General features: G+C 38.5%; 1 protein-coding gene across 1 annotated transcript in view; it reads right to left on the reverse strand.

The window, feature by feature from the left end:
- Positions 1-19,379, reverse strand: part of PDE3A (phosphodiesterase 3A) — a 165,316-nt gene that overhangs the window by 25,096 nt on the left and 120,841 nt on the right. Inside the window, exons 5-10 of the mRNA XM_051631721.1 lie at positions 14,939-15,054; positions 11,056-11,275; positions 7,143-7,228; positions 6,496-6,665; positions 4,100-4,237; positions 74-185 (exon numbers count right to left, since the gene is read on the reverse strand). Coding sequence (XP_051487681.1) covers positions 74-185; positions 4,100-4,237; positions 6,496-6,665; positions 7,143-7,228; positions 11,056-11,275; positions 14,939-15,054 — 842 coding nt within the window. The remainder of the gene's footprint in view (positions 1-73; positions 186-4,099; positions 4,238-6,495; positions 6,666-7,142; positions 7,229-11,055; positions 11,276-14,938; positions 15,055-19,379) is intronic.

The following is a 19,379-nucleotide window of genomic DNA, read 5'->3' on the forward strand; positions in this document are numbered from 1 at the left end:
TCAATACCAAAGCATGTGGAAAATACCACAAACCTTATGGAAGCATAATTACCTGCTGGGAATTTTTACTTACATGGTATCTCTCGGTATCCACATTCCAAAGCATGAAAGTAGTTCATAAATTCCCTCACTGGTATTTTAAAGGTTTCAAACAGCCCCATGTCTTCAAAAAGCCTGTATGATACCTGAAAAAAAGCAAAACAATCATGCTCTTAAAGAGACCAGAAGAACTCTAGAAATCAGATATAAAAATCATTCTGTAGAATTCCCCCATGAAAACCTGCTTTCCTGGTAGTATTTTCTCAAGTACATTTGAATCCAGCTATAGCTGCAGCTATCTGCATTTCCATAGGGATGTGGCTGCACAGCCAAACATACAAGCTGTTTGTACCAAACAGCCCTCCTCATTCCTTCATTATACTCTTCCAGGTGATCTTCTCTTCCTTTCAGGCATATGGATTCCCAAGTTTTTACAAGCACCTCAGAAACATACACACATAAAGAAGGATACCCAGTGTCTTGGCAAAAATTTCCCACAAATTTCTCCAATGAGCATCCATGAGTCAAATTAATTCCCAGAACAAGTGAAGAAATGACAAAAGGATAGAATCGTTTGGATCCTATGTATTCTCTTCTTTCCTTCTTCCCTCTTTTTGAAACGAAATGGTAAGAGCAACTTCTCCAACAGGATTTCAGAGGCAGCAAGTGGCTTAGGAAGTGGAGCTGCTCCAAGTGCTCCTGCACAGAAAGATGACTGTAGACACCCAGAAAAGGATGAAGGGAGAATGTGATGGATGAGTGAGTGGAGTGTTCAGGAAAGATGAATGCCCTGAAATGTAGATAGCAGCTGCTGCAAAATGGACACTTTTGAAGACAAGTTTGAACTTGACATACAGAACAATGGGACATAGTAAAATTACTGCCTGACCTTTCCACTTCTTTCACAAATTGGACCCTAAAGCTTTTCAGCCGCTTTATTTATTTACTGCTGTTAGCTAAATTCTGTCCTTTTGATGCTGTCTGCCTGGTAATGATCTGCCTAGAGCCAAGCAATCTGAAACACACTTGGAATGATGACTGCTATACTGATAAGAAATTGTTGCAAATTATATTTCATGTTTTACACCTGAAGGTAAATGAAACAGCTATCCACACTGCCATGATTCCAGTTAGATAAACAGAATTCTATGGAGTTCCTTATCCAAATTATGCATAAAGTCAGTCTCTTTGCTGTGCCCCGGTACAGGAAGATCCCGTGCAGTTTTCAGAGGGTAAAGTTTTGCTTTCTGCAGTCCCTACCTTTGATTCTAAGCTCATGTCTTCCAGGGTGCTGTAATTCCGTAGTTCCTTAGCTCCTTTGCCATAAAGAACTTTTCACTTTATGACCAGCAGCCATGGCCAGAAAGAGAAACTACCAGCTGCAGTGATTTTTCCTGGCTCCATTCCTAGTGGTACTTAGGTAATTATGGTTGGAACAAAGTAAGAGCTGAGCCACCACCAGAACTCCAACTGTCAGATATGTATCATTAGAGGGGCACCCTGGATGGTGTCAGATGCCACGCTCAGCCTGTCTCTGCATCATCACTGCCTGTTGCAGTGATTTCCCAGAGATAGTTCACATGAAGATTTTCCCTCGGAGGCAAGGTGGGGGCGCAGGAGTGGTGTGGGGAGAGAGGAGATTATTAATGCTGCAAATTCCTATCAATTTTAATTATTCTTGCTATAAAAATCTACAGTGGCAGGATATTTGCTTTCCAAAGCAAAGGAGTTTCTCTTCCATTCCAGATTTTCATTTTATAGGAGATTTGAGAAGAGTGCTAAGTGTGACTGAAGACATTATCTAACTTTATGGCCTGTTGTGCAGCATCAGCTCAGCTGGAGAGCTCTGCTGTTCCTTTCCGAAATGAGACTGGTATGTAAATTCCACTCATGCATATTTGTTAGTGCCACACTTAGAGTGCTTCCCACTGTACTTTGCACAGATGCTTTTATGGCTGCTGACTGGTTTTGGGTCTTTTTATATGTCTAAGTCAATTTAACATTCCAAAAGGAAGAAACAGACATCTCAAGCAGCTTTAAAGATGCTAAGCCAGCATTTGCTTTCAAAACCGAATGCTTCCCTAGAGGCGCGTGTCAACTCTGCTTTGTTCCATCTCATAAATTTAACCTAGCAAGGCAAACATAGTTAATTCAGCTTGTTAATTTACTTATTTTTAATGGATGAGTCCATTTAGTGGCAAAATACAGAGAATAAATCATTAGAGCTTTTGTTTTCCTTTGCTTATAATATTCCAGGATTTAAAAATTATGCAAGAAAAAGACAATACTTTTGGCAGGAAAAAAAAAACTTATTTATTTTAATTATCTTATTTCCAAAAATATTGTTGTTAGGAACATCTAAGTATATGGGGGAAAGAACTAAAGGATTTATGTTTTATGAACAAGGTTGAACTTGCTATCTTCTGCTCTTAGGGGGAGGGAGTTATTACAAGCAGCTGTTAAAGAAAACCTTGAATTTTGATCACAAATATTATTTATTAAAACTTCTCTATTTTATTTCCCAGACCTCATTTTGTGCCACTGCAAAATGGATAAGCTGCTCAGAACCCATGAAAAAAGCAGATGTTGGGAAACAGTGTGGAGCTTTAGTGCAAACTGAGAGAAACACAGGGGAATAGTCCTGATAGGCACAAAACTCTATACAACTTGGCAAAGTGTTAAAAACCTATAGAGGTAACCATGTAACAGAACAAATTTTGGCTCATCTGAACTGTTGGCTATGCCATTAAAAAAAGTTCTGTTTTGCCTTATGTTTCATTTGTCATTCTGTTCATTCTGTACTATTACAAAACAATATGACCAATATGATCTAGAAGTGCCTTTGAATCACACAGTCACTGTCCTAGTGTCAAAGTGTCTCAATGGTCATAAGTGAATTTATATCAATATCCACATTCAGCCATAGTCTGCCAATTTCTCTAAAACTGATCTAGAGAGCTGGCAGGCTGGTTAAAAATAGATGGTGCTTGCCAAGCTACAGAACAATAAAAGGCAGACCACAGAATAAATCTGAATTCATGCCGTGGTTTTCCTGGTTGGCTACTGGATAATTGAATCTAGCCGAATAATAGATAACCACCAAGGGACCAAGATTTGATACAGCATTCCCTGGAGCTCGCTGCACTGAGATCTGCCTGACATACTAACCTCTGTTTTTGGAGGAGATTGTTAATTGTCCCACATTATACCAATTGACATAGTCTCTTTTCTCCAGCATTCATCACTACATAATGCCTTGTAAAGTGATACTAGAACTGTCAGATTCTCTTGTGTTTTTTTCTCTTCCATCCCTAAACGAGAATTACTTGCCATTCCTGTGTAACATACCTCAATACTTCCTTAAAAAAAAAATTGCTAATTTGCCAGTGTGCCAGAAAAAGGGTCATAACAGAGAAGAAAGTTCAGCCATGAAAGTGATTATGGAAGCCCGTTTAATTTCCAGGAAGGAAGGAAAAAATGATAGTTGAAAGAAAGACTAGTAAGCTCTCACATCCTGATTCACAGTAAATTAGTATTCCCTATCTAATAATTATATGAATTTACAATCAAAGTGCTGACTCTTTATAGTTGAGAGAATAGAACAAGGACTAGTTTTTCCCCCACTTCCTGAAACCTTGCTTTTTTTGCACAGACTGACTGAAATCTCCACTATTAAAAACAGACCAAAGTTCTGTATTTCCTTCAACAACTGAATATATTTACTGATTAGCCCTCCCATGCTGAACCCCGATGGGAAATCCTTTCACAAAGAACTCAGTAAGAGGTGGCAGTGTCTCCTGAAGAAATAAGAGAATATTCAGAAAGGTTTATGTAAACTCATCAGCAGAGAGCAGCAGGTAAAACAGGTGTGTGGTTTTTTCTTTCACATTTTTAAACTTAAAAACATAGAAATGTAAAAGTAAGGAACGCAATGAGAAGGACTTCGTATTGTCACTTTTGAATTAGGTGACCAATACATTGGACAATGGGTCTTTACACTATTTTGTCTAAATCTGTTGACAAACTAGCCAATCATTGCAGATTAAGACATCCTTCTCACCTGACTGAGAATCCGACCACATTTCTTTCCAATTTTTTCCACTAAATCAAAGATGGGGAAGTTCCAACTATTTAGCTGCTCCATCAGGGGATCCAAGTTGTCCATAACCAGAGGCTCAGGAGCAAGTACAGGCTTGTCCTATTCCAAAAATCAGAATAAAGAGGAATTTTAATTCTGTGAAGCATCTAACGCAAAAATTTCTGCTCTTAAAAACTAAGGTCAGATTAGCATCATCTGTAAGTCAATCGTACTTTACACAGCTCAGTGGAGATGTCCCCATTTCTGTAAGCCCTGCAGACTCTCTTTTATGATTTGTTTTACTTGAATGAATAGAAAAATCAGTATGTGAAACATCAGTCTCTGAACTTATTCATTCATTCGTTCATTCATGGGAATCATTCATTCATTTCCAAGGGAGTCTGTCTTCATTATAAAATTTGCTGCAGCGCAGAGGGAAAAGTGCTCAGTTTCTATTTCCACATCAGGACCCATTCATTGCAGTCTAACATGGCTAATGGAGCTTGGTCCAAGTGATGACCTGTACTTCTTAAACTGAAACCTACTCATTTTTCAAGGTCTGTAAATAAAAGATGGGTTGTACCCCTTCTTTCACACTTCTCCCTTTATACTTCCTTGAACTTCATTATTACTAAGAAACCGTAGATGAGTAAACGCAAAAATATCTCAAGATAAATGCCATCTCTCAGCATGTCCAACAACTCCAACAGATTACAGAAAATTTTTCAGGAGCTCATCCCAACTTAAATTTAATAATTGTTTTACAACAGGCTATAGAAAATTTAACTAAACAAAGCTTTCCCTTTGTATCTCAGTCAAGTTTAAAACTGAATTCAGTAATGATGAGAAGATGAGCATTTGTTCACCATCCTGAAATGCTTTTGTGTTCAACACATACACCAACAATAATCGTGCAACACCCTCAGACCACCGTTAATTTATTTTAAAATAAGGACTACTGTATATATTACCCAAGACTGCAAGGCCACTGGGATGCTGAAGTGGCTGAACAGGAAGATTACGTATCAGGCTGGTAGTGCGATAAGATACATTATCTTCCTACCAATCCATTCCCTTTAAAGGCAATGCTAAGATAGAAGCCAAATATTTAAAGAATGCCTAATGCCAGACCCATAAACTTTTATGTATTCATCAAAATAGAATCATAGAATCATAGAATCATAGAATCATAGAATCATAGGGGTTGGAAGGGACCTCGAAAGATCATCTAGTCCAACCCCCCTGCCAGAGCAGGGTCACCTAGAGTACATCACACAGGAAGGCGTCCAGGCGGGTTTTGAATGTCTCCAGAGAAGGAGACTCCACAACCTCTCTGGGCAGCCTGTTCCAGTGCTCTGTCACTCTCACAGTAAAAAAATTTTTCCTGATATTCATCTTAAACCTCCTATGCTCCAACTTGTATCCATTACTCCTTGTCCTATCACTGGTCTTCACTGAAAAAAGCTTAACTCCATCGTCTTGACACTCACCCTTTACATATTTGTAAACATTGATGAGGTCCCCCCTCAGTCTCCTTTTCTCCAAACTAAAGAGACCCAGCTCCCTCAGCCTTTCCTCATAAGGGAGATGTTCCACTCCCTTAATCATCCTTGTGGCTCTGCGCTGGACTCTTTCAAGCACTTCCCTGTCCTTCTTGAACTGAGGGGCCCAGAACTGGACACAATATTCCAGATGTGGCCTCACCAATGCAGAATAGAGGGGGAGGAGAACCTCTCTTGACCTACTAACCACACCCTTTCTAATACACCCCAGGATGCCATTGGCCTTCTTAGCCACAAGGGCACACTGCTGACTCATGGTCATCCTCCTGTCTACCATGACCCCCAGGTCCCTTTCACCTACACTGCTCTCCAGCAGGTCAGCCCCCAACCTGTACTGGTGCATGGCATTTTTCTTCCCCAAATGCAAAACTCTACACTTGCTCTTGTTAAACTTCATCAGGTTTTTCCCCGCCCAAGTCTCCAGCCTGTCTAAGTCTCTCTGAATGGCAGCACAGCCTTCTGGTGTGTCAGCCACTCCTCCCAGCTTGGTGTCATCAGCAAACTTGCTGAGGGTACATTCTGTGCCCTCATCCAGGTCGTTGATGAAGATGGTTAGTGTTTCACAAGAGGCCAGTGCTTAGCAGCTCTCACACAGTTCTCTGGTTCCTTTCAATTCTTGGAAGCCAATCCCCCTGCTGCAAGTTAGGAGCCTGCTGCAGTTGTTGCTTCAAACCATGGCCACCATTTCGAGGCAGCCCTAAAGATTTTTTTGTGGGTGTTTGGATTTTTTTGTTCCTTTTGTTGATTTATTCCCCCTTCCCCCCCCGTGTCAGTATACACTCAGTCTACTGTGCGAGTGGAAAGAAATTAAGCTACCTCAGGTGGTATTAAGGGATGCAGAATGATGGTCTCTGGTGTGTACGTCCTGCAGACGGATCCCTTCCGTGTCTGCTCTTTGGAGCAATCTGTCTCATCGTCATTTTGTACGATATCGCTGCTATCACTGTTGTTGGTCTCATAGTCAGAAGTGGCTTGTGCAGGATCATCTGCAACACAAATCGTAAAGCTTGTTGTGTGAACAGCAAGGACTGCATCAAAGTCATCCTGTGACCTTCTGAGTAATAGCAACAGGATCTCTGACTCATAATACATATGTGCTGCTTGGCTGGGTCCAAAGTCAGGCAATCTGTCCAAAGGCAGTAAAGCATATATCCTGCAGAGTGTAAAAAACGGGATCAGGGATTGAAGAGTGACAAAAATTTTGAGAACCATTATTTCAGCAGACTAGGTTAGATGGAGGAAACCTTACTTCCTTTATATTTTAACTCTAGTCTATGAAGACTAGAGTTTTGCATTTAGCGTTTTGCACATATTGTACATTCAAAATGGAAGGGACCCCAGCCATGTATGGAAGGTTTCACCCACGTATGCTTTCCTTTTATGACAGACAGGCATATCTGCCATTTCTCTAAGTCATTATTGAATTTTAAGGGATGAGGAGGTTTTGATGGACAAAGAATTACCTGTTCTGTTCAGGGTGTGTGTGGTACCATCACTTCTATCTGGTGTTCCATCACCAGCTTCTATTTGGTTATAGGGTCTGCCACAGCTGTAACAGATCAAGAAATATGCACAATATAAAAACCAATGCACAACAGACAGTCCTATGTAAAATGATTTCCTGCTGACAGTGTAAGATTACACCACACAGTATAAGCTATGGTACAGGGTGAATTCTCCAGAGAACATTACAAAAGTTGAACTTTTACTGGAAGTCAAGAATGTAAAGCCAAAAATACAAAAAGACTTTGGAATAACTGGCCACCACTACTAAACTTGTGTTGCCAATACTAAACCTATATCATATGATAGGATTTTTTAAATGAATTTTTTTATTCTCCAACTTTTTCAGTACAAAAAAATCCTTGGTTTTGTACTGCCTTATAAACATGAATTAAAAAGATTAATAGGTGCCAGCATGTCATACAATCTTACATAATTCAATTTGAACACAGTCATGATGTGGCTTTACTATCATTTTCTTTTGTAACACTTGGATATGTTCCTCTTAAGAAGGAAAAAGTAACTTGCCAGGACTTCAGTGACAACATACCAAGTACATCAAAATGAAGGGGGCGTTTTGGAGAGAACATGAGGTGAGTGATTTGGCATCCAGACATTTAGCAGTGAAATCAGAAGAGTTTGCTTCATCATTCTCAGAACAGAAAAACACTGTGGGAGGGATCACAATGTCATGGCCTTTCCAAATGACTGGCTCTTCTCTTCCATTAAAATGCTTTATTCCTTGTATGTGATTCTCCTTTAAGACCTAAATGCAAATTCAGTACCAGCTGGAACATTTTAAATTACAATGTCCCAATATGATTGAGCCTAGGATCTGAAGGGACAATGACATAACATGAAAACATGAGATAACTTAACAAATCTGAAGCAGCGTTGTATCAAATCTGTCCATGAAAAACTGACATTTTAACCTTTCTTTCACTGGTTCAAGTCAGCATTTTGTGGCTCATACAAAACAGCCTTTGCAAAGCAACTATAACAAAATAATTTGGATTGGTCAAACATTGTACCAAAATCTTAGCACCAATTTAAATATACCATATAAAAATCACCATATAAAACCAGGTGAAATCCCATGCCAGATGGCTTTTGACTAGATCATTCAAAACATATTCCAGAGCTTGTAATGCCCTGCAAACGTAGTGAAAAGCATTTTAAATACAAATACAAATCTGTATACAACGATACTTGTAGTGCATAGCCAAGCAAATAAATCTTGTATCACTTAGGCTAACTAAAAAGATCTTAAAAATGTATTAATTTTTATCTCCCACATTCCATGTGGCTTTTATAAGGTCAATGCTTACAAGCCAAAACGTAAAAGAGAAAGAGAGTCTTTGATCTGTTGTAATGTCACAAGGCTTTTGCGTCATGATGAGTTTACCTCTTTATTTCTAGAACATGAGAAAATTCACAATTATTTTATTTGTATGGCATACATAAGACACTGTAATAAAAAAAAAAATAAAATTAAAAAATGGCTGAGCTACCTGGTGGAACACTTGAAATTTGCTCTATGTCAGAAGTAAATGTGCCCATGCAACTTTTAACTCCATCCCCTTCATGCACAGGCATTATAATATACTTCTTAATCACAAGATTGTTTAACATTTTTTTCCACAGAATTCCTGCCACATTCACTAATAATTATTGGTTACAATTTATTTTAGCAGCATTACCTGGTATATGTTCTAGTTTAATGCAGTTTTAACATTCTGCTGTACTACCACATTTCACTTTGTAAGTAAAAAAAAGTACAGCAAAACTGCTGTCGATTCCACTACTTGGGTCAATCTGATTTAAAGTACTGGACTCTTATCAAGAGTTGATTTTCTCTTTTGTTGTTGGGGGAGGGATTGGTTTGGTGGTGGCAGAGGTTTGCTCACTTCGTAGTATTTCCTATCAAGGCAGGGGTTTTGGTAGGGGATTGCATACTGTGATGACTAGCAATCTAAAATGTGAAAGCTCAAACATTAAAACATTTACTTCCAGTGTTTGTTAACTTAATTCTCTCAGCTTGTCTTAGCTATTTTTTTTTTTTTAATTTTTTTTTTTTTAATTTGAGGGGTTTTGTTGCTTTTGGGGGTTTTGTTTGTTTGTTTGAAATTGTGCTTACATTATTAAGGGGTGCATTATTTACGTGGAGTTGGTTCAGCTTGTATCTGTGGTAGAAATGTAACAGGACTTACGATTTTTCAATGGACGTTAAAGGAACAGTGACTTTTAGTAATAGTGGATACAGACTGTACTAACTGTCATTACACCATAATATTTTAAGAATGTGTTTGTTTCAAATAACCAACAACAAAGTCTATGCCAGCAATGTAACAATTTGTAATGAAAACCAGGAAATTAAGAATCTAAAAATGCTATGCAACCTATGTAGATCTCTTAAGACAGAAGCCACATAAATGCTAATGAGCATTTTATCAGTGATTACATTCAAATCAAAGTCTACACATAATAAGGAAATATATTTCATTACTACCTACAACCACTTTACATTTTTTTGACATTTTTTATGCAATGGTTAATAGAAACAATGATAATTGTTACTAGTTAAAGTAATAATATTTTGATGAAATAATAATACACAGTTTAATGAGATAGTAGCAAATTTATAATGTATTTCCTATGTGTAATAAAGTTTACATTTCAAATAAATACATGCAAGACCCAAATATATTTAGAAACCTTCTAAAAGCACTTAGTTTCTATTGAGTCACCCAAACACATCTTAAAAGCCTGCTGGGATCCTAGCCTGAACTCCAGTGATGACTACTCCCTTGAGCAAACTTGCAATCTCAATTTTGACTTTCTCACACCCACTTCCTAGCCCTGCACACAGCACTCTGAGACACATCTAAAGGCATGTGACCCAAGTCAGAAATGAAACATTATTTCCAAAGATAGTAAAACCTGATAACATTTAATCCAGCCTCCGATGACTTGCTGTTCATTGGCTAGCCAATAATCACACACCACTCATTACTATGATCAAAAGCAATATCTAATGAGTAAGGTAACGTTGAAAATGCACTGAACAGGCTTCTAAATACCAGTGTTTCCCACTATTCTGAACTTGACACATCCTGCAAACCCCAGTAATCTAATTTAGCAACTAAATCCTTTTTGAGAAGACAAGCAGAACTTTATTTCCAAAATGCAGATTTTGCAGAGCAGGTCTGTGTAACCTAATAAAGGGCTATTTGAAAATGTGAAATTAAACTGAGTTACTGTAACTCTTAGCAGTACAAACAACTCAGCTACAGTTGATTTCTGAAAAAAAACCCAATGCCACATAATCTTGATTCTGCCTAGGGATGACAGAACCCACTCCTTCAGAGAGAGAGCTCAGAACTACGTAGTCTTCAGGTATTTTTGCCTGAAGATGTGCATTTTTGGCACATGTGTATCAGAAGGCTACAGGCCAGCAACTTTTAAATCCTAGCAGTCAGATTTTTATGTCAAACATCTGACGTCTGCTGTGAAAAATTTGGCCTATGCCCTGAAAGTGACTGTTCATGTTAGCGGCACGGCATGAGATACACAAGTTGTTGACATGAAATCCAACTCAGAGGTCTGCAAATTATTGACAAATAATTTAGTTATGAATCAGACTGTGCATCTGACGTGAGTAAAAGCTATCAAATGTAGCTAACAATCATGCAGTTTACAAGGACTTTGTTGCATCAATCTACGCAGTTACTCACATACTAATAACTGCTTAAATATGGTGAAATATCAATACACAATACCCACCGAATCACAAAAACTTTTACATGGGCCAAAAGAGCTTGTTCATGAGGTCAACATCAAATGATTGCCACTCATGTCAAATTAGTATCTTACCTGCTGCAGATGACAGAGGGGCCGATAATAGGGTCTGACAGCACAGGTGCACTCTGAGTAGAAGTTAAGACTTTGTGTGGCTTTAAGCCTTGCTTGCTATCAACATCTGTAGAGTCTGGAAATGACACGGAAGATGTTTTTCCGGTAGGACTTGTGGCAGGTGTTCCCTGAATTGGTGAATGGCATGGGGAGGTGAGAGGTGAAATATTTGGTGGGATACCTGGCAAGAGAAGAGTCGTGTCAATTAATGGAAGTGGCAGGTGGTTGTATGAGTTCGCTGTGCAGAAACACTCCTGATGAGGCGTGCAGGTACCAGCATAGCTTTCAAATGGAAAAGTGAGAGAAAACCTCCTCCACTCGGAGCCAGGCCCAAGCTTCATTAATATCAGCCACTTCTACATGCTGAAGATCTGGCTCAAAACATGAAGCTTATTCTCCCTGTTGAACAGAATGCACTAACTGGCAGGCATGAAATGAAAAGCATACATCAGTGTAATGACTATTGGTATCAACATGTTCTAGTGACAGAGACACCAAACTCCAAACAGGCAGCTCCCAGACCCATCTGCAATTTCTCTGTGCTTCACTGTCTCCATCTGCAAAGAAGGGATAAGAAAGGCTTCCACACATTCCCAGCAAGTTTGAATTTCTACATGTGTGAAGACTCAATAAATCAAAAGAGCAATTTTAAGTAGTCATACATTATATGAAAATACAATACTGCACATTCTTCACAGATTTCAGCTTTGATCTTGGACAGCTTGAGTTTATTTTTCAATATCTATTGCTCAATATGGGAGACTTGCGACACGGTATTGTGCTCTTGAGCTGATGTATCAGGAACCGCCAATGCCTACGTGTGAACACCAGTAAGACATAGTTCACTGTGTCCCTTATTCTATCTAAGCACCACTGCAAAGATAAAATGCATCAGCCAGTCCAGTGTCCAAAGAAGTGCTGCCTTCTTTTTGAATTCACATTTTCTAAACTCAGCCAAAAAGGTCCCATTCACAACAAAGAGTAGAGAAGCAAGCACGATCTATCTAAAAAGAAATGCATGTAAATTGACTTACTTCCTGTGCTCAAGTTTAAGGGAACTCAGCCCCAGTTCATCTACCATGTTCATCTTCAAAGCCAAATTATATAAAGAGCTGAGGAACTGATCTGGTTTTACGTTTGAATTATGCCCACTATCTAAATGTGTTCCAGACACAAAAAATTACCTTAGAATACGGCAATACGTTGATACAAGTTTATGAAATACTAAACTTGCAGGATATAAGTGTACAGTTCCAGTGTTGTTTTTTTTCTGGTAACAGCTTACTGTGATCTGAGGTTAAAACACGACTGACTGTTGACAATCCAAGAACTAAAAATAATCTCTGACAGTTACCATACTGTAATTTTGAGATCTCCAACATCTACTAAGATTTGATTAGAGCATTTCTTCAGCAAACATGTGGCATGTATTACTGTCTTAATTCAACTAGGATATTATGCTAATCTTGAGATCAGAAACCTACAGCCTACAGAGTGATTAGAAAGTTATCAGATGGTCATGACATATGGAAATCGCTTTTAAATATAGAAAGCCTGTTTCACATTTACTAATCCTTTGAGATAACCTTCTTTCCATCCAAAAAAAGTATGTCTTCAAAAACATTTTGCAGTCTGTTAGTTGCATGGGGGATTGAGTTGGATTATTATCTGTCTTTGAGCTATACGTTACCAAGCAATCTTCATGACAACTAGAGAATACAATATATACAGTCATCTTTCAACAATTTTAAGCAAGTCATGGGAATTTAAACACTAATTTTCCCAGTAATGTTTCTAATCACAGCTGGCTTTCTACTGCTAGTCTGCACTCCTGTCTCCTGAAATACATTTTGTTGTGGGTTTTACTTAAAGAGTAATTTGCGTGGGTAACGAAAAATAAATAAATTCACCACAAAAAAAGCAAAGCTACTATCAATAATCCAACATTTAACCATTTATTGGTAAAAGAGAAAGCAAGGAATAAATTCCTTGCTATAGCAAGGAATTTTCAACAATCAAGATAAGAGGAAAAATAACAGGGAAATTTTTTTAAAATATATCCATCTGCTTAGGTCCTCCAGAACTTTTACACATGCTCATTGCTGAAGAAGTAAAAGAGTAACTTCAATGTCATGTGAAATTACATATGAAAACACTTGAATTTACCACAGAATTTTGCCAAAATAGCGATAGCTAGCAGTATTTTAAAATATTTTAATGCATAATTAAAGACACATTTTGTAAACTAACAGATCTAGCTAATCAGCTTCTATTGAGAGTTGTTATATATTTCCAATGGAGCCAACGTAGAAAAATCTAATTTGTATTAACCAGTGCAAATTGAAACAATTCTTCTGCTGGAATACTAAAACATCCTAATTAAAAAAGCACTATTGTAAGCAGTCTAAAACATCAAAATACCAAACTTTTTCATAAAATGCTGAGTCTAAATTTTTACTCCTGTCAATCAGTGTCCCTAGGAATTGCTTGTGATGGAATGGAGCTCTTCATGATGGAAAGGAGCTCATGTATTTGGGCCACGGAGATGACTATTAACAGCTTCTGAAAGAAGAAAAGACTAAATGTAAAACTGACTGATGGGCCTGATAATTTATGCTTTCCAAGTAGAAAATACCATACACCCCCCCTCCCTTTCAAGTTAATGAATTAATCTCTGAAAAAAATACAAAATCTAAATTGGATTTGTTCTGTCCTAAAACAAATTCCTGGATTCTTTGATACTCCATATCCATTATTTTCCAGGTTCAATTGTATTCATTTGCCTATGTGCCTATTACCTTTTAAGAAAATATTTTGTTACTTATTCTTCACGGTGGTATAACAAAGCAGCTTCTGTATAAGAGGAGATTAAATAAACTCTTCAGTTTGAAAAGGAGATGTGATGTGACAGTGCTAGATATGCAGAATAATTGTGCAGCCACATCTTCAAACCCATCTCTAAATTGGGATTCTCAGATGCCTCAGGCATCTATCAATTTCTATCTGATGTCTGAGTGGCCAGAATCTCTGAGTAACATTATCTCTACATTATTCCATGTTTGGAAAAAGAATGGGCTGATTTAAAAAAGGAAGGCCTTATGATAATTTTGAATTGTAAGTTAAAGCATGGGTAAACATTACTTTGTCCTGCGTTTGTAAAGGGAAGAGAACCACATTACTGTGGGTTACAACTGTATCACAGCTGTCATGTTGCACATTCCATTATCAATTAAGAAGTCACTTTTCCCCAAATAAAAAGGAGTAATTTTTAAAAATTTTTCTTTAAGGCCCAAAAAGCTGACTAAAAAGCTCCACACATCTCATCTCTAAAAGTAAGAACTACCAGGACTTTCTCAATTATGATTATACAGAGATAGACCTCTGACTTATAATTGCTCGTCTTGGATATGTTTGCATAAGACCGGTCAGTTGCTGCCTACAGCTCTGAATGGCATTCTGTAGGTTCTGCTTCAGAAAATCTCAGTCAGGCATTCTACACAGTTAATCTCACAAATGTTACAGAAAACATTCTGTTCTCAGCCCTGTTGTAGTCCAGGCAGTTACATGGATATAAATCACAACACAATTTAGTATTGCACTTGCTGCATCATGTTATGACTAACCTCCATAAATCATAAAAGTCAAAACATTTACAATGGCATCATTATGAACTATAGTATTTTAAGACACAGTTTGTTTTTTTTTTTACATAAAGGAAATAACTATATTTATATTGATGTAAAAACCAGAAAAGACAGATTGGACAGAGCTCAAAAGCAGCTGCCAGTGCTAGTCACAGGAAAGCATCTAAGTGAGCCTGACAAAGCCATGGATACCCACTCACCTTGCCTGCTCTGCCTTTTGGCATTCAGGTGGTTGGTAGAAGACATGGGGTATGAGGTGGAGAAGGACCTGCTCTTCGTGATTGTCATCAGAATTGAGCTGTTCCAGGAGTCAGTACTGCAAAACCAGAGTGCAAACAAACATTGTTTGATACAGTAAAAAGCTCTCAATGCAGTAAAAATCTGCTCAATGGCAGATTTCAAGAAGCTGGGAGCCACAGCAAGAAGTACATGATACTGAGACAGAACAAAATCAGACAAAGAAAACAGCATCTATTTGCTGGCTGACCTGCTATTTGTGAGGCGCTCAGTATTGTATTCAGCAAAAATATTTACAAAGCAGATACTCCAAAGCTGGACTTCCTTCAGTGCTGAGGCCTATTCACTTTATTTATACAAACATGTCTTCATTATGTTGTTCTGACAGTACAAAAAGGCTTAAAAGTTGACTTGAAATAAGCTAAATTTATATTCTCTTTTAATGCCTCTTTACAAGAGCCAGAAGTTCTCAGTATAAACGAAAGATCAGTTTCCTTGACTCCTCTGCTGCAACCACCAAGGCAGTAACCAACCCAGTAACCTTTTGGGCACTGAAGGAGCTGCCCAGGAGACAGGAAGAGGCTTGGAAGAGCCCTGCATTGCTGCTGTTAGTGGTGTGCCTCTTCTCTGTGTGAAGCACATCATGCTCTCACCAACTCAGATGCACACTGCCTCTCAAAAATATTCCTATTGACAGACCCGGAAGATATTGGTCACTGATCCAAGAGACACTCACTGAAGGAAAATAGGGTGTGTGTGGAACAAATGCTGGTCCCCTACGACAGGATGGGCAAATGCCTTCAGGCTATAACTGTGTACCAAAAAAGGCAAAATACTTCTGTAATGAAAGAGAATTTTATTTATCATTGTTTCCCAAATGACATTCATCAAATGTCAGCTGCTTACAGGGATAGCATTGGCTCTTATAGTGAGGCCTATGACTTCTCTGGATAGATCTGCTAGGCCTCTCAGGCTCCACAATTCTCTCATCCCAGTGATAACAGGCAAAACAGAAGGCAGCCTTCTACAGCAGCCTAGTCCCAGCTGAACTTGAAAAAAACTTGGAGAAAAAAAAAAGTATTCCGAAAGAAAAAAAGCATGTAATGTCATAACTCTAGAAACACCTTATTGTTTTGGAAGAGCAAGCGCTATCTACAAAAATATTTGCTGGCTGTCTTCATAAGCCAAAATTCCTATAATCTGTAGTGAAGTAACACCGATAAAGAATCTAGCCTTTTTCTTTTCTTTTCTTTTTTTTAAAAAAAAAACCTTCTTGTTTGTTTGTTTTGTGGTTTTGTTTTCTAACTGACAGGAAGAATATAACACACTAGCCCATGGTAAAGAAAAACCAAACCAAAAGCAAAACCCCCAAACCACATTTTGACTTGAGAACCACTGGATATGCAAATGACTGAAGGAAGGAATGTGGAAGCTCTATTAATTTTCCCAAACCATTTGAAGCTATGAGGACCATGTCTTAACAGTATAGCAACATGAGGTTGGAAGAATACAGGATTACTTATCTCAGACAGAGATTTAAGAGGGATTTTTACAATCTGTGAATATAGAAATGCAGATGTGATGTCCCAGACTGTGAGGAACAAGTTGCAGTTTTTAAAACTGCAGATTCTGCCACAGGGAAATTCCAGTGTCATTTTTCCCATCCTACCTTCCAAGCCATGAAATGTTTCTTTCTCTGTGACCTGTGATGTGCTTGAATTTGGTACAGGGGATGTAGGAGCTAATAGAGATATTTTTTTTCCCCCCCCTTCAGTTAAAAATCCTTTTCCTTGAAAGTAAATCTGTATTGGCCTGCCAAAATTTTTAAAGCTAGACTTATAGGATTAATTTTTTTCCTTTCTGGAATACACATTGTTCCTCCTACTGTAAAAGAAAAACTGCGGACAGTAGGCTGGGAGGCTTGACAGAGCTATAATTGCACAATTGGTAACATTAAATGTAGGAAGAATGGATAGCCTGCTTAGTTGGCTCATCATGCAGAGTTATATAACAACTGCAGAAAAGGACCAACAATAATATTTAATTGCTCTCCCTCTGATTCCCATCTTAGGACACTTACATACTACGAGAGAGTCTAGGATCAACAGTATAAATCAAATGCACCCTGGGAACCACAGGCTGCTGACTGAAGAGCACTTCCATTTGGTTACCATTTCTTTATATTTACTTTTACTGAGATACATGGGACTCCTCACAAAGGGAACTTTGGCTAACCATGTATTTTTCTTGCACCAGACACACAGTGTACTCTGCATGCTGCTTTGAGCACCTAGATACCCTCCTGCATGAAAGCCTCCTCTATGGGAAAGTTTTACATATCTGGAAGAAAGGCTGAGCAAAGCAGCTCTCTGGAGCCGCACTCACCCAAGCTATCCAAAAGCAAACACTGCTGATGTCAGGCCTTCTCAGGTCCTAACTTTTTCTCCACTACTGGCATCAAATTTTGAATTGCAGGAAAACCTGTGAGTCTTCCGATATCACAGTACTAAATTCTCTTTTTGAATTTGGTGCTTTTCCTCTGATCTTCCTTTCCCCAAAGCAAAGCATATCACTACACTCTCTCCTCATCCACCAGCTCCAAGATGATAGCCCTTGCTGAGGTGAGGAGGGGACTGAACTTCATTTTCACAGGGTGGCACCATAACTACCAGGCTTCATGACTGACTGCCCTCTGACCTTCCTTTGAAGGCTCTGCTCCTTTCTGAGAAGAATAGAAAAATATACATGGAGCCAGAAAGGAGGAAATACTGTTGAAATAGCTACATAACGTATCAGTTAACAGCACCTGGGACGCAAGCCTCATTTCTCACAGACAAGCGCCGTTCCCACAAGACTAATATCCATTCAACTCCTTCATTCACTGGCTGCTACTGGATTATCTGCTGCAGCCTTTGTGGAGGGTTAAACGCAGCTCACCTCAGCTATCTGGTAGCACAAAGGTGCCAAAATGTGAAGTATCTACACATCTGAACGCACTCAGGCAGAGAAACAACTTTCTTAGGATAGTACTCTGAAAATGTCCCGAATCACTCAGCTGCTGGCTCTAACTTCTGTCTCTGTTTCACGGGAGGACTGTGTTTTATACATAGACTGGTTCATGTTATATACTCAATATACATATTGGCTCAGGGATCAGGCCCTGAGAAAAAGAGAATGGGTAAGATTTAGCAGGGAATACCTAACTGATATAGTCAGTCATAAGGGACTACAGCCCTAAGATAAAAACCTGCCTCTTCAGAACAGTGAGAGCTAGTGGGCTTCTGGGTAACTCTGAAAAACTTTCAGGGATGTGCTTGAGGAAACTGGAACTAAATTTCAGGTTGGAAACAAAATGGAGTAGGATAAATCAGCCCATGCAAACCTCTTTGCAGATCTAGTGCTCTTTTCGATGATGCACGAACGTAAGCTTAAAGTGTGTGTGTCATGATGGAGTCCAGAACGGTTCTGCAGGCAAGACTAACAAATACTGTAAAATCTCTCCTGTGACTTTGCTGAAATTCATTTCAAGGCTTTATTAATTATCGTGTTGGAGTTATGTCTCTTCCAGCACTAGCAACTTCTTGCAAACCCTTGAAAATATGCGGCATAATAAATAAATAAGTAAATAAATACATCCTAAATAGAAGCGGGCTCTCAGTCTGCACCCCAACAAAATAGGTGCATGAGGTGCCTCTTGATGGGGATTCAGGAAAAGCCTTTTCACTAGATGAGACAGTCGTGATTAAGGATAGGACAGCTGGGATTCTGAATCCCAGAATCTAAACTCTGGTCAATGGGAAAGAAGTGGTCCACTGCAGTGCTTAAAATTAGGGGAAGAAGAACTACCATCCTGCAAGAAAAAATGTCAGTACTCATTAAATTTTCAGCCTTGCTTTCAACATCTACTAGCAAATCTTCCTCTGTAATTTTACTCCTAGACTATACCTTTTTATTTTCCCCAATAATAACTAATGTACTTTCTTCTCTCAACTAAATGACTTTTTGACTAATCTTAACTCATTGGTCTTTATTTACTATCTATTGCTGGTATTGCATTTGCATAAGTTTTTTCAGGGAGCCCTAACCACTTCTTATATTCAGGAATTAAGTGTATACATGGGATGCAGGGCATATACTGTATGGTCTGATGATGCTACACTTCTATAGACAGAAAACCACAAAATTGTGTATTTTAGAAGGGTCCACTTAAAAATCAGGGGTTGTGTTCTGGAAGTTAATATCTAGAGGATGGAAAAGTGCTTTATGAACTGGTTTAATCACAGGACTATATCACAAGGTTTATTCTTAGAAAATATATTCAGCAGCTAGGTTACTGGATACAATTTTTTGTTGGCTGGGCAATACCCATAGAGGAAACCACTGCATATCAGTAAGACTTTAACC

This window comes from Apus apus, chromosome 1 (assembly GCF_020740795.1).
Source record: "Apus apus isolate bApuApu2 chromosome 1, bApuApu2.pri.cur, whole genome shotgun sequence".
NCBI classification, from domain to species: Eukaryota; Metazoa; Chordata; class Aves; order Apodiformes; family Apodidae; genus Apus; species Apus apus.